General features: G+C 40.6%; 1 protein-coding gene across 1 annotated transcript in view; it reads right to left on the bottom strand.

Moving 5' to 3' along the window:
• LOC311204600 (DNA mismatch repair protein Msh3-like) overlaps positions 1-20,824 on the bottom strand; it is a gene marked incomplete at its 5' end in the record, with an annotated part of 47,913 nt that extends 27,089 nt beyond the window's left edge. The window contains 7 exons of the mRNA XM_084281004.1: positions 1,824-1,938; positions 5,439-5,546; positions 7,212-7,328; positions 8,580-8,644; positions 11,966-12,134; positions 14,161-14,348; positions 20,768-20,824. Coding sequence (XP_084137130.1) covers positions 1,824-1,938; positions 5,439-5,546; positions 7,212-7,328; positions 8,580-8,644; positions 11,966-12,134; positions 14,161-14,348; positions 20,768-20,824 — 819 coding nt within the window. The remainder of the gene's footprint in view (positions 1-1,823; positions 1,939-5,438; positions 5,547-7,211; positions 7,329-8,579; positions 8,645-11,965; positions 12,135-14,160; positions 14,349-20,767) is intronic.
• Positions 20,825-22,985: the final 2,161 nt, after the last annotated feature.

Genomic DNA, 22,985 nt, shown 5'->3' with positions numbered 1-22,985 from the left:
GCCAGCTTTCAGAAAGAACATATGCTGTAACATCAGACCAGAGAGCCCATCTGCCCTTATAATTGCACAGAACCATAAGCTAACATCTTAGTGGAATTTATGGATGAAGTTAGAATTTCCATGAATATTTGGATGAGAGAGGGAGAACTGAAAAATAAGATGTTTATTTCAGGGCACTGCAAGAAAGCTTTTCCTAAAGTTAGTTATTTGACAACATTTCAGCTGAAAACATGACAGCAATTGCATTTTACTGTTGATTCAAATACATCAGCTTAAAACCAGACACGTTTTAATAAACTGGGTTCCCACCTACCTCTCTCAAAAAAGACAGAACTCTAACAGTAGAGGCAAAAACGATTCCACCACGATCAGTTGATTTTGTAATATTCAGTATTTAGAAAGCCAACATAAGAATGGGGCTAACAGGGGAAAGTGCATGATGATTACTAAATGAGATGATGAGTTTTCTGTAAATGCCATCTGTCGTTTGTTTGGAGTTGACAAATAATTTTGAAAACATTCCCTGATGTATTGCACAATATCTGTATCATTGTTCAGTATATAACATGGTTTAAAAATATCTCCAGAGAAATACATACACATTTGAATGGTATTTATCACAGCCCATGCTCCACACTGACATACCTTTTATATATCAACTGTATGAAAAAGCAGTTACGTGTACACAGTTCAGTGCATTTTTTGTATTAAGAACAGAAACACAGTATTTAAAAAAAGGTTCAGAAAGGTAAATATTTAATAAAAAACGCCAAAAGGGCATGCCACTTAAAAAAACAAATTTAGGTTTTGATGAAAAAAAAAGGAGGAAACAAAATAAAAGATGTTTATCAGAAACAGATTAAGTGAAGTAAAATATGACAATATTTCCTACCTGTGGTAATTGTGTATTTATAGCAATTTTAGGTAATGTAGGTCATGCAATTTAGGTAATGTTGCATAGAAAATGTCAGGAAATAACCTACCCACTTTCTTTGACGACTTGGCAACAATAACAAGCAAGAGTCTTACTACTTCTCAACATCACTCTCTATTGCAGAAAACAACAGCCAGAAGGAGACTTAGGGGCAACACACTGCCTGCAAGCTAAGCATGGGGGATCTTTAGCATATGTTAATATGAAAGGCTTCTTCCAACCAGTGTGCAATCTACAAAGAATGGACTTGCCACTACACAGTCAAGAGTCAGAGCTCCAAATCTGCTCTGTCAGATTAAAAAAGGCTGCATGAAATCAATACCTCCAGAAAGAAAGGAAAACACATAGTAAAGTAATACCACCAAAAATGATCTGAGCTATCTTAGAACTGTCTTGGAAAGTGAGCCTGTAAGACATGGAAACATTTGTTGTGCATTTGAACATTAAAAAGTTCCACTAATCTCACATAAAGTTATGACAAAATGTAGACTTCTTCTGATAACACTGGTAAAACCCCTGGAATTATTAATTTGTTTTTCAAAAAGAGCCACTTTAAACTTTTATTTTCCTAGTTTTGAGATCATCTGTTTTAGCTTAGGAAGGGATTGGTTGGACTTGATGATCTTCAAAGGTCTTTTGCAACCCTGTGATTCTGTGATCTTTCTTAATGCCGTGAAAAGCGAACAACGTTGTAAAGAGAGTGTCTGGCTGCTAGATAGCAGAAAAAGGACACAACAGATGTGATCACATCTAGCCATATCTCTCTGAAATGCAACCAAGCAGAAAGCTGTATGATTAAATTATTTATTTTAACTTCGTGGCCAGGATGCAGATGCCAAATTCCCCCCCTTGGATGATGCTGAAGCTCAAACCATTTCTCAGTACTTACTGAAAGGTTAGTGGTATTTGGAACATACTGATCCTGTTCTCCCAGTAGCACATCAATCACAGGGTGCCTCCCATTTTTTATAATTATTTCTCGACGATTATCTTGCACAGTTGGTCTGCAGAAAGGAAGAGACATTAATTTCAACATTCATTGTAACTGATTACTTAGAAGTACTGCAGCTAAAGCCTGAAGAAGGGTAGGAAAAAAATAGAAATGACAAAAATTAATTAATGCTGTCAAATATTTCTAAGGACTTCCCTGGTTTCATTCAGTGATAAAAAAGTATTAGCAGATTGGGTAACAAAATTTTAGAATTCTTCATTTTTCCACTCCCTAGGGAATGTTTCGTTTGTTTAGTTGTATTCTAAAGGAATACTAGGAACTACAAAATGAACAAGCAGTAGCAAAAATACACAAACTGGAGGGGACTGCTTTCTTCCCACCACTACAGTGGCTTCTGCAAGTGCCACCTTTTGCAGACACATTTCATACTCTCAGAATGATCTTGCTGAACTAGTCCAACCTGCTACTGCATTAAACCCTAACTAGTGTGGGGAGTGGAAAAATAATTGTCCAACTTTGTATATTATGACTGATAACACATTAAATGATATAAATCAAAGAGTACAGTATGACAGAGCTGTAACTCTCCTATAAACATTAGCAGCTCTCATAATGTGACAGCAACTCCCAAACATATGAGTCATCAAACCATAACAGTCTATAGAAAGAGCTTACTATTTAAGTTGACATACTGAAATGACAGTACCTTTTCAGAGATTAGTATGCAAACCAGATCAATACTACTTACTTTCTTCTCTCATCTCCAAACCATGTAAAAAGTTTTGCCTTTAATGCTTCCACCTTAGCTACAAATTTATCTATGTGTCTAGTCATACATGTGTAATTCCACGTTATACATCTTCACATCAACAAAGTTCTACCTCCAAGAGCTGTGTGCTCTTCACAGAGAGAAAAATGCAAAAGAAGCATGTTCCACTAAATTATGACTGTGATTTCCTTTTGTTCTCTTGCAACTTAAATTTACTTTTTCATTGCAAACTGAAGTGCAGCATTCAATGGAGAGGTAAATGTGGTGTCATGTCTCAGCAACATTTTGTTACACAAGAAGTATAATCACTCTGAAATAAGAGCAGTAATTTAGGAAAGTGACGACAGCTGAGTAAAAGAGTAATACTGGAATAAAGACACATATTTTTTTTACTGGAAATTAACTAACACTTTGGATGGACTTTAGAGGGGAGGGAAGAAAAGACGCGAGGAGCGTGATTTTTCCTGAGTGGAAGAATGAGGATGCAATTTGAAAAGAACATGGAGATAAAATAAATGACATATTAGGAGCACAATGCACTGGAGAAAGAGGTGCAAGTTAAGAATGGTGTGGGTTGGTTTCTTTTTAGCACGAAGATATTTCCAGCAGTTGAATAGCTGAGATTAAACCAATATGGACAGAGTCTTAGGCCTTTGGGATAAAGAAAGGAAATGTCACCCTCCATTTGATGAACTGGTAAGCTGTTTGGAGCTGTAATATGATAGTCCTAAAAGGGAGAACATCCCTAGAAGCACTTCCTTCTGGATTTCTCCACTTTGCATTCAGAAGAGAGGCATAACAGCTGAATGATCCATTTGCCATTTTATAATTCTGCCCTCTACTTTGGGCATAATTGTCTTTATCCTAACTGCTCAAGCCTCCATACACGTAACTGTGAAATATGATGTGAGTTTCAGATGCCATGAGCCTTGCTGACTCTGCCTATTCTGGTTTCACACAATGGGGCTTGCAGAGGCAGGCCCTCAGCCACAGTCATTTAAAAGTTCTTCCCTGTCCCAGTTAGACAATCACATGTCATGCAGTAAGAGAGAACTGGGGGACGGGGGTGGAAATTGCTCTGGAATGTATAACGTCCTTTATTCATGCATCTTTTCAATGGTGCTCCTTAAACAAACTCACTGCTTGCAGAATGGATACTCAAACTTCAGATGATGATCTCTGGGCTACCTACACCAGTTAGGCATCTAACTTTGTGTCCTGGGAGCCCAATGCCTTACATTGTCCATGTCAGGGTTGAGTCTCCCAAAGCAGGGTTCCAGAGACAGGTTGAAACTCCAAGATATGCTTACTACTCTCCAACAACCATGTGGAGCACCAGTGCTCCCAACCTCACAACTTGTTTACCTGCCTCAGGTAGGATGATATGAAACAATCCTCAATCAAAAAAACATTCTTCCGAAATACTCGAGTTGGTTAATATGGATGTCCCGTCTTTCCTTCAGTAGTCCTCCAAAATTAATTATTGACACCTTCCCTGCAGCTGAAGTTTCACTGAGAAGTCTCCTTCCTGCCAGTTTATAAGCTCTAAGCCACTCTTTAAAATTCAGTGAATTATTTAAACACTGCACAGTGAATTAATAAAATTTCAGTTTGTTTTCTCATCTCAGTATACAGAATAAACGAGCAATTACTTTTAAAGAGATTTTGATTAGCAGCAGGCATGATCAAGAATCCAGAAGTGATCAATACTGTCTTTAATGCTGTATAAATGCAGAAGGATATCTAAGTGGATTTCCCTTTATCCACACACATTTAATACATGATTTGCTGTTATTTCCACGGGTCACAAATGTTACCAATTCATATGGTTATACATAAGCAATTGCCCAATTACTTGCAATGTAGCCCCACAATGACATTTAAAAACCACACAGCACTTTTCAAAAAAAGAGTATGTGGACTGTATGGAAGAAGGAATGGCTGAGGACTGGAAACAGATAGCCCTCACAAGGGTGTTCACAGTAAGCCTCAGAAACAGTAAATGCCAATCTCTAGGACAGCACTCAGCAAGCTGAAGCAGTGGTTCAGCGAGCGTCGAGTCTCTCTGGGGACACAGACCTCGTGATATAGAAGAAAACACACCAATAAGACTGACTATCTCTGTGTAGGTGCAAGGGATGTGGGTTTGCGAGGGGGAGGAAGACCCAAGTTGCAGATTGTACACAATCAGGAGCCAGCTCTGGACCAATCTCTGAGGCAGAAAGCCTTAAGGGTTCATGCTTCCTCATGGCAGAATGCAGCAGGCTGTGGTGCCTGGTGTGCACGTGTGGGTCTTGCACAGAGGGAAGGGCACAGCTCATCAGATTTAACACACATTCCTAGGTAAGGCACCATCCCTGCTCTGGAAGCTGGCTCTAATTACCTATTATTTACCTGAAATACATCTTTGAAACATACCTCATACACCTTAAAATCTTAGGTATTATACACTATAAAGTCAGACTTTGATGAGGAGAAAAGAAATAGGAGGAAAAAAATTTCCATGCAAAGTCCAACATATATTTCTGTTTGTGAGGTACCATCTACCAACCACACACAGTTTGAAAACCAGACAAACATGAGATGTCAAATTTAAACCGCAATGTTTACAGACTTGAATTAAGCCCAGAAGTGCCGCTTTGCAAAATCAGATTAAGTCGAAACTACTGCAAACAATTTCAATAATGCATTTTATCACGGTACACATATTAAAATCAAATTTATTTAAAAAGCTCTCTCATAATTCCCTATAAAATCTTACATAAAAATTAAACATTTATTACCTGCAGTAGTCTCCTTGTTTAGCCACCTGAGCCAATGAGAACAGACAGTCGATAGTTGCTAGGTGACCAAGTGCTTTAGACACGGGGTGATAATGTTCACTGAAATGGCTACACCAAAACAGGGGAAAATAACAGGAGGAAGAAAAGAGGAAAAAAAAAAATCATTTCATACAGATAGGAATGTACTGTCAAAATACACCTCGTGCATGCTTCTCACAGAGCTCTCTACAGTCTCTAAATTACTCTGAATTCAAATCTCCCAGCAGTGTATTAACTTACAGTATGAGGACACAATCTTGCTCACAGCAGACTTCGTGCTTCCCTTGTAACAGGGCATTATTTTTAAGCACAAAAAGGCGGCAAAATGAAACTCATTTAATAGCATATAAAGGGTCCACAGTTGATCCCTGCTGCCTAAATAAGGTCTCTGAAAATGCCACTGTTTATCACAGTGGCAGCTGAATCGCAACTGCCAATTCACTTCAGCTGTAAGTTACAGTCAAATAACCCCCCCTCCAAACAATAAAAAAAACCCCTCAAACCCTGAAGTGCCTGAATACAGGATTTGTCTACAATATCAATAAAATATGGTAAGTACAATAGAAAATTCAAGAATTCACCTTCCATTTATGGTACCGATGCCCCTAGTACAACAATAACATTACCAGGAGAAAGCAGAGTTCATTCTTTTAGTACTGTAGAATTTATTTCTCTCCACTCCTAGCCTCAAAGATACAATTGGGGAATATAAAGCAAGTAAGGGAGCAAAAATGAATAAATAAATAAATGGAGGGCTGGGGAAGATCACTCTCTACACATCTTTCCTTGCTGTACGCTGCTATCATATGACACTATTGAAATCATCAAAGTGAACATGAAAAGCAGCAGATCTAAGTAAAGAAAGGTCTACTAAAACTTATATAGCTAATATAGTAACAAAAAAAATAATGTAACTATTTTTATGGTATTGCAAAGGCAATACATCTGGAAGAGTGAATTGGAATTTCAGTTTCTAATAAAGTTTACAGAACCTCTGGGTTCCTACCAAGAGGCAAAACTTGGCATCAGTTACATCCAGTGAGGCAATTTCAGAAGGAAGTTTTTGTGGTATGGAAAAAAGCACAAGTGAGTTAATTATTATTGCAAGAATTGAGGGATAATTTCAGTGTGCTAGTAATTCCTGGAAGTAAAGCAGTGATTTATAACCTGACACCTGAAAATTAAAGGTGTTCAGAAGTTTGAGAAATATATTTTAAACTTAACATACACAGGTCTATGGGGCCAGATGGGATCCATCCCAGGGTGCTGAAGGAGCTAGCAGAAGTGCTCACCAGGCCGCTTTCCATACAGGGGTAGGGAGAATCACACTCACACAAGCAACTGCCCAAACACCCTGAACATTCCTAACTGAAAAACTGTAACACTGCAATTGTTGTATAATAAATTCTATTCTCATCTCAGTTACACTGTACTAGATTCAGTTTCACTCCATTTTCAAATTTTGAGAGCCACTGTATATATTTAATAGTGTGCTGTCATCAGAATTTTAAAATCTAGAGACATCACTGCTGCCTTCAGGACTTAGTGTGTAAAGGTCTCGCTTTCAAATGCTTTATGTTGAAGAACAGTATTTTACCATGGGCAGCATAGCTGAGTTATCAACTGCGTTTTTTCCTTTGGTTGTTTTTTTTTTGTTAAGATAAAACTCTTTCTTCTTCTGTTCTTACAGCAATAAATAAAATAATAAAAAATGAGTCTATTTTGTCAACTCACTCTAAAAAGTTTAGCCATTCAGCGTTGCAGTCAAGGACTAGCTGCTCCCGGAGCTGATTCAGATGTTTGTCATTTTCTATAACAAACGGCGAGTGGAAACGGCTGACAGCTTTTGTGCTGGAAAACAGAGAGAAGCCAAATAGGAAATCAAGGTTACTAAGCAATCAGTTACACCATCTACATGCAAAATTGGACTAGTTTTCTAACTCACTCTGAGCCTTGAAAATGCACGGTAAAAAAGCCAGTTCTTTTATTGTGGTACCAAACTCTATTGATACCAGTGATCTTCACTGTGAATAAAGTGATTGGCTACTGTACTGCTGCCCATTCTGAAGGCTGCATTTTTCACAATGTATTATGTATCACTGAAGCTTATATATCTCACAAAATTCTCTTCAGCAACAGGCTTCACAAAGATGATTTTTCTTTGACTGGCTGCATATACAACAACCTCCAACAAAAAAATTTCTACTTTAAAGCTGAAACTTCACAATAAACCTGGAATAAACTTAGTAAATACAGACTGTATTGCATGGATACTAGTTTCCATTTAAGGCACTTGCTCTTTATTTATGTATTTCCATTAAGGACTCATGTTGGCATTCCCAGGCATTCTTTTACAATATCCAGAATAGCTGTATTTTTCCTTCATCGCCTTAATTCTGTCTACTCTGTGCACTTCAATATCGAATTCTTGCATAAGTGAATAGAACATCGCTTCAGAGTTCACCTTTATTATGCCTACTTCTGATGAGACATGGCTCTGTGTACACATCATAACATAAGGTATTCTACCTGTTTAAATAATAAATGATCTTCCAGTTCACCTCTGTTTCATGTACTGGAAAAAGTATCTAAACTATCTAAAATCATGCTTACACAACACTAAGTAACAAAGCAAGCAAAGCTTGTTTGTATGAACAAATAAAATTAAAACATTTTTAATACACTAAGTCTTAGATACTGAGATATTTTGCACAGCTACTTTTACCTTTCTGAATAAAGTAAGAACAACTAAAATTTTATGAAAAATGTATATCTACAATCTACAGGCACAACTGAATCAAAACCGTAATTTTCATGCCAATACATCTGCTTTGAAACATTAAGTACTATTTAAAAATAAACACTTTTAAAAGTTCCGGTTTTTCAGCTTGGTCTTGTTTGGTTTTAAGCAAAACTTACTATGGCAATAAATCAATGTAACCATTTTCATTGGTTGCTTTTAGTTTAAAGAAACCCCAAACCACAAACACACATGGAGCTGTGACAATGTGTATCTAATTAACTGTAAAACCAAAATGGCCCATACTATATTTTTTTCCTTATATATTAAAATACAGCAAACTTTAAAGACATTTTACATACCTACTAACCATAACCCAGTCAGATGGAACGGATGATTTATTGGAATTCTTGACTTCTATCATAAACTAAACAAACAGAAATATAATATTACACGTCATGGGAAGTTAAGAAGACTACAGAAGCATAACCATAATGAAATCAAGAAATCTGCAAGCATCAGACGAAACCCATACTCATCCTGAAGAGACTGAGCAGACCAGAAGCTAATGTTCTTTCTTCCCTAAAAATGAGGGTAATCACGTACATTTGCTGCCAATAGAGCAACTTCTACCCTGAGCTGTTCTTTTGCTCTGCCATGTTCCTGCCTCATCTTTGCCCTTTTGCTCCTCCATCTACTAAAATGTTCTGCTCACCTCCCTCTTACCAAGCCAAACCCAGACTAAAGCTAGTTAAGACTTACCTGATCCTGACTGGGCCTCGCAGAGAATTCAGCATTTACACAGACTCTACACTATACACAAGCTGTACTCAGGCTGTTTCACAGAATCACATAATGATCGGGGTTGGAAGGGGCCTTTGAAGATCATCTAGTCCAACCCCCCTGCCAGAGCAGGGTCACCTTGAGCAGGTTGCACAGGACACAGTCCAGGCAGGTTTTGAATGTCTCCAGAGATGGAGACTCCACAACCTCTCTAGGCAGCCCTGGCCCTGAGCTCTGCCACCCCCACAGTAAAGAAGTTCCTCCTCATGTTTAGCTGGAACTTCCTATATTTCACTTTGTACCCATTGCCTCTGTCCTGTTGCAGGGCATCACTGTCAAAAGACTGACCCTGTTCTCCTGACACCCAGCCTACAAGTATTTAAAAGGACTGGTAAGATCCTCCCTCAGTCTCACCTAGGCTAAAGAGTCCCAAGTCCCTCAGCCTTACGAGTAAGATGTGCTTTCCTGCCCAGGGATCAGTGATTCCTATTGAGCCATATTTACCTACAGTATTTCACAGACAAGAGCTCAAAACCTCAAATGCTAGCACTGCATGTACAGTACCTTCCTTCATGTTTGGATCAATTGGAGTTCAGAAATGGAAAGAACAGAGGAAACCAGCAGTAATGGCAAGAAGCTTAGTCCAGTGAAATTTACATTACGTCTTTCCTGCAGTATTTTATACAATTCATGTCAGTTATTTTTATAACACCAGCCTGAGGTTCTAGACGTCAAAGAATAAAAAACACAGATGGAAAATTAATTTCCAGCAGAGATTAGATTAGCCCAGTATCTGATCACCTTTACAGAAATGCCCAAGACTCATCTGACAAAGCTCTTACATTACAGTTAGTATGATTTAGATAAAACCTTCCACACCTCACCAGAATACCCAGCAATCACCTTAGACTACAAACAAGAAGAATAACCCTAACATGAGCACACTCCAGAATGGACAGACTACACTAGTTCTTAATTTACCTAAAACACCTTGAAAATAATCGGTACCTCTGAAACCCTGAAGTTGCATAATACACAAGACAAAGATTTGAAAATGAATCAACTGCTGCTGCTACTAGTAGTGTTGCTGATGTGCTAGTATTGCATTTTTTTCTTGAATTTTAGCTCAAAACAATTAAGCAAGCCGTGTTCATGAAGAGTAGTCAGAAAACAAGACCATATTTGTGTCTATGCTAGACGACTAACTGAACTCAGAACAGTTACACAGCCAGTTCAATTGCCTGGTGTGTTTGTGTGGCTAGCAAGAAATAAGTAGAGAGGTTGCAATCTTCTTCAAAACAACAAAAACATTTCCTTTTTTACCCTTTAATTCTTAGGCCTATTATATAAATATGTGCAGTATTAAATAAACTGGGCCTGAAGCACTGCTTATCAGGAAGCAAACTTTTCCCAAATGTAGCAATTTCTCTCTAAATCCTGCCTGAAAAGAATAGCAATGCTATCACTATCTGGACAGCTTTCTGTCCTGTTTAGTGATGCTATTAGTTACATTAGAGGTCTGGAAATGAAAGATAAGACAGATATGGATGTAACCTCATATTTTTGAAAAGGTGTATGTCAAGTGGATCTTCACAAATTTAAGTTAATAAACTGTGGGCTGACTGCATTCATAAGAGTGTGTTTGGAGGGCACACATGCAGGAGCAAAGAATCTGAGTGCCTCCCTGACAGAACGTCTGTTCTCTGAATGTGTTCAGAGTGGGAAGATAAAGAGAACAGATTTCCTGGCAGCTTCTTTTTCTTCCGGAACCAGCAAACCATAAACCTACTTCTGACCAGTCCTGTTGCAAAGAAGTGCTTGAACACAACATCTATCAGAGTGCTAGAGTGCTACAACAGCACAAGTTCTGAGGAAGGCTGAGCTTAACTCAGACTCGTGTCTATGCTTTGCTCCTCCCCTTCAATTCCCTTTCCTCACTGACCCTCTTCTCTAACCCTTCCTCTTTTGTGTCTTTTGATGTCTGCAATACACTCATACCAGATGTAATTAAATGACAGATAGCTTTAACTTGTGCAGCTCCATTAATGAATTTCCCAAGATAGAGCTCTTTGCCTGCAATGGTTTCTGAGCTGTCTGCTGCTACAAGGGGCCCCTCTAAAACAGGCATAGTTAACTGGTGGTTTCTGAAACTCTCCAGTTCAGACCTGGCTACTTTCTTGATACTCTCCTCTTTCATCAACTCTTCCCTCTTTCACACACATGTCATCATCCAACTCTTAAGCCAGTATTTCAGAGAAATCCTTCAAATCCTGGCTCTTTCCTTCCTCATGCAATACCGAAATGCACTCTTCCACATTTCCTCTTGGACTTAGCATCTTAGCTGACATCCTCCCCGACTCTCCTGCCACATGTTTGTTCTTCTGAACCTCAGTAGCAAAAGAAATATCCACCCAAGGTCTTTATCAAGTGATACTCTAACTCATCCCTTCTCCCATCCCCTCTCAGCATTGTCTATTTGCTCCCTGCTGCATCTCTTGGGTCTTTCTCAGCGTCCCAGGTCCTCAGTGGGACGGTGATCTGCTTCCAGCTTCATACCACACTGTCCTCACTGATTCATCTCTTTTACTCTCAACCCTCATTCAGTTGCCAAGCTAATTTCTTTTCCCAACTTTCTGTGGAGTTTTCCCCAGGTCTCCCACTCTCAGTTCCAGCGCAATGCTGAACAGTGGTATCTCACTGATACTTTCAATTCAATACACAAAAAAGCAAAGCATTACTGAAACAAATTTGACTGCAGTAATGTGGTTTTATTATTTAAATCACCAAAGAAATTGACTTAAATAAAGTGACACTGTCAAAAACCTGTTTTTTGAAGTTGTGCAAATATAGGCAAATGACCTGATCAAGTACCATACTAAATGAAGAGAGTTCTAGTTAAGCCTAGCTTTTAAGCTATTTTCTAGACAAGCAAGGGAACAGCCATCCATAATAGACACCATATTACCTCTTGACCAGAAACTGTAACATACTCGGCAGAAGGATTCTTGATCTGTTTACGAATGTCTACCAGATGCAACTGGATTTTAGAAAGCACATCCGAGATCTCCTCTTTTTTCTTTCTGATGACAGGGAAGTCCGTAAGGTCCTTGAACAATTGGGTTTTATCTCCAGTCCTATCCATAAGAAGCAAAAGATATAGTAATGGTAAAACCAAAAGACACACTCCCCAATTCTACTGGCTGTGTCCATATTTTTATTTGTTATTCTCACTTAATACTAGCTTCATTCCTCTCTCAGTAAGTTTTTTCTGTTATTTGTTCATAGTACAGCACATTTACCAAAAGCTGCTATGCACAGTATATAAACACAAAGGCATTTAAACACTGATAGTCCTTTCCCCATTGTATTAAAAAACCCATCTATTGCTATTGCTTTCTACTCGTCTACATTATATTTGCCCTTCTATGCCAAACCCTGCTGACTTGGATTTCTGTCATCTCTCAGTGTGCATCCTGCGGCTTTATGCTTGTTTTCCCTTAGTCAAGTAAAGCAAGAAAAGGAATCACAAGACAGATCATTCCCTTCTGGCTCAATCCAGAATTTCAGAATACAACTGTTGTCCCAACATGGAGGATCCCAAGTACAGACAACCCCTTTTACCATGATCAAAAGTGAAGCTCTAGATAATTTCTGCATAACAGGAACACAGATTTTTTTAGAATTTGTCCAAATTTGGACAGATTTTAATGAGGATTACAAAGAAAAAAAACATCCTATAAAGTTCTCATCAAAGCAGAATATCACCAGGAGTTTTTCAGAGTACCTTGCTTCTTTTCTAAAGAAATGATTAACCAGAGCAGTTTTTAATACATGCAAAAAATCTGCTCTTTTCTAGTCTTAATGTCAGAAAATGACAAAATAGTTTTGACTGCAATATCTCAGCTCAGGATTGAAACCTGAAATAACATCATTCAAATATTTAAAACTGGAAGCCGAACAAACTATTAAAAATATTGTTGTCATCAAAAGTAACAAAAATTTAAGTTGTCCTAATAACTATCAGGCAAACAACAAAAAGTAGTACAAACAGGCCTAAATGAACTGAAGTATACATTTGTACTTTAGAGCAAATACAAAACTGTACCATTTAATTAGATAATTACCTTGAAATCTAATATTTGGAGAACAAATAGTTAGCAAACTGAAAGTACTAAAACACAAAAATAATAGAAAGTCTCATTTTCTACTTATATCAATACCCCTTTTGCTTGAGAATGAAACTACAGATGGAGCCAGTGACCATACAGGTAACGCAAAGCTGGACTTTGATTTTGCATTACACAGGATTATTATATAAGTGACAGTAAAGATGCCATTTGTAAATACAGTACTAATTTTTAGAAATGATTTTGTGCTAATTAGACTTGTTTCCATGGGAATGGAAAGGATAAAATGATCGGTAGTAGCCAGCAGCTGATTGTGAAGACTGTCACTATGTGATGTACACCAAAAATTCAAAAACTGACAGTTTAAAAACCCCAACATAAAACCCAACATCTCAAACTCCCCTTAACCCTTAATCTCAAACTCCTCCCTGGAGCAAAGGGCCACTTTTGAAAACCATTACAGGATTTACCTGCACTATACAACTAACACAATGCAATATACACATGCACGTGCAAGCATGCATGTAGCTGTCAACTGCATATTCTCTGTTGTTAGTGAGCATATAAATGTATTTTTAAGAAGGATGGTGGGACATGCAAAGCTTTGAAAAATTTTCACAAACAATAGTAGAAGCCACATTCCTGACTGCAAAGCAGCCACTTTGCTAAAGGTCAAGTCTCACTTCAAAAGGAATAGCTTAAAAACAAAGTATTTCATACATTGTTAAACAATTTAACATGAGCAAAACACATTTTGCTATAAATTCATTCCCCCAAAGAGCCAAGAAACTAAAAAACTCTTCAACCTGAGGCAGATATCCACTAGGCAAAATATTTGCTTGCCTGGTTTAGGGGAAGGGTATGAGCTGTAGAAAAGCACAATCTCTGCTTAACTATAAGCAACCTGTACATATATAAAATCAAAAATATAAACCTAGGGTATATTAAAATAAGATGTGTAATTCACATAACTGAATACATGTAGTCAGCAAGCCCACAAGGCACAGAAGACTAATCTATTTTCTCTACTTACTTGGCTGCTTCTTCATTAAGGATCTTTAAATAATGTTTTACTGGGGAGAGAAGTTCTGGGATTTCCAAAAGCACATTTTGTAATAGTGGAGTTTTCACTTGAGAATGTATGACTGGAACAAGAGCTTGAATTTCCAAATCCAGACGGGACAGGGTGCTGAGTATCAAGAAAAACTCTTGGGTTGAGCACTGAGAAAGAAGGCAATATGTAAACCATTACAGTGTATTTTCATTTAATCCTACATAGTTGGGGTTTTTTTGCATTCAGAAAATGACATAAAATACAGTTTAAATGAATTAACTGTAACACAGTTGCATAATCATCACATTCAAAAGGTTAATAAAGCATGCTAATTGTTTTAACCATTGTTGTCAACAAACAGTTGAGAGCTGATGTACATTACACTTTTTGCTGGATGGTGGTCTGTAGCACATATGCAGTACACAAATAGCTGAAAAATGGACTAATTATGTCCAAGAATCAAAAACGCAGGCTGAGAAACTTTATGAGTACCACAACTTCTCCATATGGATTTCTGCATCTATGTGCTGTTATCTGAATCCCCAGGCTGCTGTTTTGGCAAGAGGGGGTTTGGAAAGACAAGGTCAGGCACTAAGAGGCAGAGTCTTGGAATAAGAACACAGAAAATAAAAGAAAAAAAAACCCACAGAAAGAGAAAACCAGCAGTCATTGCTTAAAGTGCTTGTAGCTATTGCCAGTTTCAGCCTCTGTCAGGTCACTCCTAGGTCTATGTAATAAGAACACACTAACCTGGACTTTGCCTTTCATCCTCTCCTCAATTGGTAGAAAGAGATTGTTCTACCTATGTCAGACAGTTAGCCAGGTACCACAGAAGAGGAATCTTCCAGATTTCAGCCAATACCACACAGCACTTTCAGAGCTTGCTTCATGATATCCACAGAGCAGGAGCATATTGGTTCCCTGTCCTGGTTTTGGTCAGGATGGAGTTAATTTCATTTGTAACAGCAGATGAATGCTGTGTTTGAGAGTAAGATGGGAGTAGTGCTGATAACACCCTGATGTTTCTAGTTGCTGTCAGACAGTCAAGGACTTTCTCAGCTCTTCATGAGAAAGGAGGGGCGAAGCCAGGACAGGTGACCCAACTGACCAAAGAGAGTATTCCACGCCAGTTACGTCCTGCCCAGGATATCGGGGGCTGACGGGAGGAAGAACGGGGGCGGCTCCGGGATGCGCGGTTCTTGGGGGACGGTCGGGTTCTGGGACGGCTCTGGGTGGCACGGCCTGAGTTGTGGGTTCGGTGAGAAACTGCATTGTGTATCAACAGCTTCATGTATTTTTGCTCTTTTATTACATTGTTACATTGTATCTTTCTGTTATCTTAGTAAACTATCCTTATCCCAACCCACGGGCCTCTTAATTTCATGATCTTGGGGTTATTTGCCCCTTCCTCTTCCTTTTCCCTTCCCTTACTTCTCACCCCCCCCCTCCCCTTCCCTTTCACCTGCTCTTTTCCTTTAAGGAGCAGGCAGCTGCGTGGATCTTGGCCCTCAGCCGGGTGAAACCACGACACAGGTCTATTAATTGGAAAAATTCACTCTGGGATTCGCTTGTGTTCTTTGTTTTGATGGGTAAACACCCAGTTCCACTGCCTTTTTTTGTGCTCCCATGAAACACAGGCACTGCTTTCACAAGACCTATCAAAAATAAGGTATTGTTTTCATGCAGGTTTTTCAATAGTCCTCTTTAGAATGAAGATAAATGGGTAGATTAGGCAGATTGAAGAAGATGACAAAAGACCAAGGCATCAGTCTGGTGCAGTATATATGCTACAGCTTGATATGGACTGATTCTGAAGTGGTGTTCATCACAAAGCTCTTCGAGTCTGCTCAAGTTGTGGATGCTTAATCAATCCTTTTGATTAAGCCTACAAATAGCTCCCAAATTACATTTTGCCTTATTTTCCAAAGCACTTGATATTTCCCTATTGCTCTGATGTCACGGAGTGGAACAGCAGTCTCTGGTTGCTCTGTTGACGTAAAAGGAGGGATCAACAACACTTGAGAAAGTGTCTTGGAAGTCAAAATCCTGAACATTACAAATTCTTCTTTAGAGCGCCAGACCTTACCTCTTCAGTTAGGACTCCTCTAGGACTGTTTGAGCCCTGTTTCTCTCTTCCTTAGTTCTCCAAGGAAATTACCCTTTTGGTAAGGCATGGCGACCTGGTTCAGGAACGGCAATGGCGCCACACTCTGGCAGCACGGTCCATTCAGCTCACAGACACCAATGTGGTGGACGGCAAATGGCGTTTATTAGAGAGGGGCACGGGGCTTTATACCCCAGGGATCGGATGTCACTTCCGTCCGCTTACCTCACCGGCTACCTACTATTGGTTACCTAAAGAGAGGGGGGGGTCCTACCTTTCCGTACAGCCCGAAATCTTCTGACCGCCAGGCCCTATCTACCGACATTTCCCCCCTCCCTGTGCTCACTAAAACTTCTTATAGTGCAAAGTGCAAAAGTGACACACAATACTGATATATAAAAAGGTGATAGCTTATAACAGTGTTGGACTACAGTAGTGACAATATATAATAGTGATAGTACATAATAGTGATAATATATAATAGTGATAATAATAGTGATAATATGTTAGTAATAATATATAATAGCGATAAGTTATAATATTGATAGCTTATAATAGTGATAGCTTATAATGTTAGTAGCATAAGGCACATTAAGCGAATGATAGTCGGGGGTAGCTTAGACAGTAGGGTATACTAGGGACAACTACAGAACAGTAGGGGTAGTGCTCAGTGGTTACTTTCTTAAAGCATCTGTCTGTTTTCTACAAAGAGAATGTTAACCCTCTCTAGACGACTCTTGACGAATGCTGTGAGCTTGTTCAGTACTCAGGGTCCGAAAATCAGTGCTATTATGATCATTACAATTGGTCCCAACAAGGTAGATATTAAGGTGGTTAGCCATGGCGAGTAACTAAACCATGATCCCAACCATCCTCGTTGGGCCTCTCTTTCCTTTTTTCTCTGAGCTAACCTTTCTCTCAGTTGAGCCATCGAATCCCTGACTAATCCTGTGTGGTCAGCATAAAAGCAGCATTCCTCTTTCAAGGCTGCACAAAGGCCTCCTTGTTGCATGAACAGGAGGTCTAGTCCTCGTCTGTTCTGCAAGACAACCTCTGTGAGTGAAGAGACAGATTGTTCTAGATGGGTCATAGATTCCTCGAGTCTTTGCAGATCTTCGTCGATGGCAGTTTGTAGTCGAGCCAGGTCTTGGTGATGGTTCAGCATAGTGGTCGCTCCTGTGGCTGTACCAGCTACTCCCAGGCCGAGCAGTGTTGCTATTGTCAGTGCTGTCAGTATTTCTCTCTTTTGGATCCTGTTGTCTGCATTTCCCCAGTAATGGCTCATTTCTTCATCCGAATGATATAGGACCCTGGGAATAATCAAAACTTGTACACAAAAGTCAGTTGATGAGTTAAAACGCTTAATGGACACACAGGGGGTTAGACCTGTCTGATGACAGATCCACATCCCTGATGCGGATGGAACTGCCCATTTATGGGTTCTATCGATCGCAACCGTTTTTGCACAGACCGCGCTGTTCCAGCTCGCTAAGGTGGCATTACCAAAACATATGCCTTGGCCTTTAACCTGGTCCAAAGTGATTCCTCTCCGTGGTGTATCCCACTTGCACTGAGTCGGGTTATCTTTCGATGAGTAGCTAAAAGGAGTGTTGAGGGCAATACCCTCATAGTAAGGGCGATAAGCATCATAACATAGCCAACATGCCTTAGTAAGATTGGGGTTGGATCGATTCAGTGATAGGAAAGTAGCATCTAACACATCTAAGAATGATTTGCCAGATGAAAGGTGAGAGTCTGTGATCAAATTGCCTAAGGAGACCTTTCATTTAGCTGGTAGGGGACTGTTTGGGACAGAAGTAGAAATTGTCAAGCTGTCCTTTCCTTGTTTGTTGTGATTTTGGAAACGCAAAACTAATCAGTTTTGGAATATGCAATGCAGTCAGTCTACAGTTTTTCCACCCCGTCACCCATTACTTAGCAAATAAAGCTTTAAGTGGGTCTCCATGCCTGGTCAAAACCGGCTGGAGTCTTCTTTTTTGTCATGCGTCATCATAAATACTGGGTTCACTGGATTCACGCATGCGTGAGCTTCCTTTTCTAGTACTTTCTGTGGGGAGGTGGTGAGGGAAAACTGCACATGCGCGTTTCCGAGAGCACACAGTTAGGTGAACATGCAGTTGAGCAGCAGAGCCGTACAAAATGGCTGGCGTTAGAGAAGACAAGACCTCAAATCCCTTGCCTGAATCGCAGGATTCGTATGCAACTCCATGAGTGGCAAATTTTCCTTTCTACAGCACTATAGCCAGGCAGTAGGGGCAATGTCCTTGCTATGGCTCTAGTGGTATATTGTTCCCTTGCCATTAGACTTTCAGGTTGTCGCCTTCCGAACGAGCGTGGCTCCACCCATCGGAGCAACCAGACAGGTGGGTATTACCGAGACCAAAAGGTCTCCTCAAGCCCAGACAATCCAGAAAGAATCAAGACTTTCCCCCTCTATCAATTGCCCCAATTCTAGGCAGACCACCCAGGCTTCCGGTGAAAATGATCGGGAGATGTGGGAGCGACGCTTTAAAACCGAATGCCATATATCGTCAGGACCCATTACTACCCTGATTACCCTTCTTTTTGCGGCCGGTCTCCACCGCTGCCACAGTTGTGCACAGCAACAAAATTTAGTTTTTGTTCAGTTATACAGTTATATGCACCAATAAAGTTTAGCTTTGTTCAGTTAATCAAGAGTTTCTATCTGTGTCTCTATTAGACCTCAGGGGAAGAAAGTTGCTACACCACGTGACTAATAACTTTATAGTAAGCATAGAAGGGATAGGGTTATATGATCCTAACAGTTACTTGTTTTGTTGGTTTTAGAAACTTGATGTTTTATTCTGTTACGGTAACTGCTTGCATGCGGTTCACCACGTGTTGGATCTATAGGATCAGACACGGTAGAAATACTTAATATGCCATATACTCTGTCAAGATTGTTGATTCAGGAGATCTGTAGCATTGGCAGTTTTGTTGGAAATTATTTCCAAAACTGCTTGCAAGCAAATTATGTAGTTCAGGTTGTAAATTGGTTCCCATGCCCCTGTTATCAATTCATTAGGCTTCCATGTGGCCAGCCTGTAATGCTTTGTTCTTTTCGGAGGCCACTCATTTTTCCTCCTAATTTTGTGTTCCACCTATTTCAATCTCGACAGATCTTTTACAATTGCCTTGTACTCCAGCTGCTGAGTTGAGGCTTGTATTTCCTCTAATACCAATTCCTGTTATTTTCCATTTTCTTTGCTACGTAACCAGCCTTGCTCTCAGTTAGCTAATTCGTGAACGCTGCAAACCGACCCATCAGATAAGCGACATTGCAAGATGCGAGTTGCTACATTCCATTGGCTTCCCTCTACCCCCATAAATGAGGGCAGGGATAAACACAGCCGATAAGGCAGGCATCCTCACTGTGACTTCTTTCTTCTCCCTGGAAAGAAAATAAACAAATTCGCTTCTCAGTGAGAAGAGGAAAAAACAGCAAGGTGGGGAAAAGAGGTGGGGAACAGTGAGTCCTTAATGTTAAAGGCAGCAACAAGGCAATTTCTTATAAAACTATGCAGATAGCATCTTCTTTTCTAAGTGTGGAGATAAACTGTAGTGTCTACCAAAAATGTTACAGGTATTAACTTAGGTTCTACAAAACAAGTAATCAGTAAATCACGTCAGTGGTTTCCAGTGAGTTTTCTGATATATATATATACACCCTTCGCCCCCCACTCACTTACAAGGGGACGAAGGAGCTAGCCTCCCGGCAGCTTGGGGGACACGGTTAAATACAATAAAAGAGCACTAGGAACAGGATTTTCGACCTTGATTTGTGGATTTTTTGCTTGTCTTCGTACTAACTTTTCCAATTTATCTGTTGGCACCCCATCATGAGTTCTCAGGGAATGCCTTTTCGCCATCCCATGGTCCACAGACGATTATGTTTGTTTTCTATACCTTCCGTAATTATTTCCCTTTTGCTTCTCTTTCTGATAACAAAATTCCATCTCCTACTGACAGGGACACTCTCAACACATAGTCTGACTCCTGTCCACACAAACAGCTTAAATTTGCCACTCGTTTTGTCTGTCTCCAGCTGCTCTCCTTGCGGAGACACAGAACCACAGATCAGAACTCACACTTGCTTCACAGTCAGACTGCATCTCAGTCAAACACTTAAATCATTCAAACAACACACGGTACCGGGCACAAAGATTTCTTGCATATGCAAAGCACAACAATGGTTACGAAAAGGTTTTTCTCTCTCTCGCAGATACGCTGCAGCTCAGTCACATACCACTCACGCCAGAGTTAACTCATTTTCACTCACACAAATAGTTCGTCAAATTTAAATCAATTTCCAAAACTCAGTTCCTTTTAGCAATATCTGAAGTCAATACCAATACGACCTTCACAAGGGCTTCCATCCTCCTTGCGGGTCCGAGGGCGTCCCCTCCGCCGGGCTGGTCCCGCCGCCCGGCAGCCGTTCACCTGACGCAGGCGAGTTTCCCGGGTTTCGGCACCATTTGTTGCCTTTTGGTAAGGCATGGCGACCTGGTTCAGGAACGGCAACGGCGCCACACTCTGGCAGCACGGTCCATTCAGCTCACAGACACCAATGTGGTGGACGGCAAATGGCGTTTATTAGAGAGGGGCACGGGGCTTTATACCCCAGGGATCGGATGTCACTTCCGTCCGCTTACCTCACCGGCTACCTACTATTGGTTACCTAAAGAGAGGGGGGGGTCCTACCTTTCCGTACAGCCCGAAATCTTCCGACCGCCAGGCCCTATCTACCGACTACTGTCTTCTTAAAAAACGTCTTGTAGCTGTAAGAAACACATGGAATGGCAAAGCTGTAAATGCAAATAGTTTCTGTGTCTGTGTGTGTACATATCAGGGAAGAAGCAGAATATAAAGACAATGGAATAGCTCAGACTCCAATTCAGCTGCCATGCTTGCATAGCCTGATGTACTGTTTTTAATAGGGTGTCATCTTGATGTTGGAGCTGTCTTAAGCATCATGAAATGACTAAAATTTGTTGCAAGCCGAGAACATACATGTGGTTTTACAATGGCTCAGCTCAAAGACCATAAGTCGTCTGACAGCAATTGCAAACCACCACAAGGTGAGGCTGAGTCCAGAGTGAACCCTCTTGTACCCCCCAAAATCGCAAACAAGATCAACATGGGGGAAAAACGAACTGCCAGTTTAATTTCCAGGGCCAAGTCAGAGAGAACGAGGGTCTGAGTCTTTTTGTCCCAAATACAGACCCGCCAACCTGGCTGCCAGGCTGTGTGTTGGTCTGAATTGTGAACTCTTTTCTCCACTATCTGAAAAATCCTAATCTGTTCTGGAATGGGAGGAAACCCTTTTAAATCAGCTGTCCATATCAACTATAAGCCATGTCATCTGCATAGGAAGCACTAAAAATCAAGCCTGAAATCATTTTTTTGGTACTCTTGGTTAAATCAAGGAGGAGACAGATGCATCAAGTGGATTCACAAAAGGACCATCCTGGGAAAGACATCTCTTTTGCAATGCTCATGCTCCTCAAGCAATAAAACCAGGGAAGTTACCAGACCTCTTAACTTACTCTTGCCAAATGTTCAAGAGGATGCTGCAGTCATGAGATGGCTTTGAGCGTTGGCCCTTGGCGGGTCTTTCTCTGCTCTTGCAGAAGTCATTTTGAAAAGAGGACACGTTTTGAACACACAGAACACGTTGCTACCCCTTCCCATCTCACGTCAAGAGGATGTGTCTGATGTGTGCCCGACAGAGGCCATCGTGCTGAGCCACAAGGTTCAGAAAGGACCCCCTTGCTTTCCAAACTCCTCCGGAGAGAGGAGCCAAGGTGCAGCTAGGTCCAGTCTTAGTTCCAGACTTGGTCAACAATTTATGTCTGAAGGATTAGATATAAAACTACATGTCAGAGTCAATGTTTGCCAGCCAGAGCCCCCAGAGGACTTTCACTGAAACAGCTTCACAGAGCGGAAACCAGTAGAAAGTTTATTAAAGGGACAGATATAAAAGTTCCCGATTGCTGTTGATAAATGCACTTACTGATATAGGACTAGAATGCCAATGACAATGCTATGATTCTAACAAAATGCTGAGACTATAACCAAATGTTAGCGAAATACCACCCTGGGTATTCTCACCACAAAAACAAAGGGGTGAAATCGCAACCGCGCGGCGTAACTGTGTCTTGGGTGGAGGAGAAGCAGCACAGCCCAGCAACTGCCTCTTCGGGGGTCTTCAGTTTCTTCTCTCCCCCCTCCAGGTGGTCGCTTTCTCAATACCCTTAATACCCTCATCTTGAAGACGCTTTCCTGGTGGTGATGCTCAACGTGACTTGGGTGGAGATTCAAGTCCTATAGTCACCCACGTTTAGCACGCACAGCTTTCTGCTCATTGGCATATTGAGGGCTGCCAACTTTCATGTTTATTTTGATTAATTTAATTAATTAGTTTATTAACTGACTAATGTGCTTAACGAAGCAAAAGGTCTCATTCTAGGCCCATCAGGGGATGCTGTGGCAAGGGGGGGCGAAGCCCCCAGGGACACCCGCTGCCTGGGAGCCCACTGCATCCCCCCCCTCACCTTCCAGCCTGCAGCTCCTGGCCCCAGCTCGGCTCCTTGAGGAGGGGGTCTGGTGGGTGAGGGGTGGCCCGGGCTGCCCCATGGGCTCGGGGGTTGAAGGCAGC

Source organism: Gallinula chloropus (genome assembly GCF_964237585.1).
Source record: "Gallinula chloropus genome assembly, contig: HAP1_SCAFFOLD_143, whole genome shotgun sequence".
NCBI lineage: Eukaryota > Metazoa > Chordata > Aves > Gruiformes > Rallidae > Gallinula > Gallinula chloropus.
This window is presented reverse-complemented; position numbering and strand designations above follow the sequence as displayed.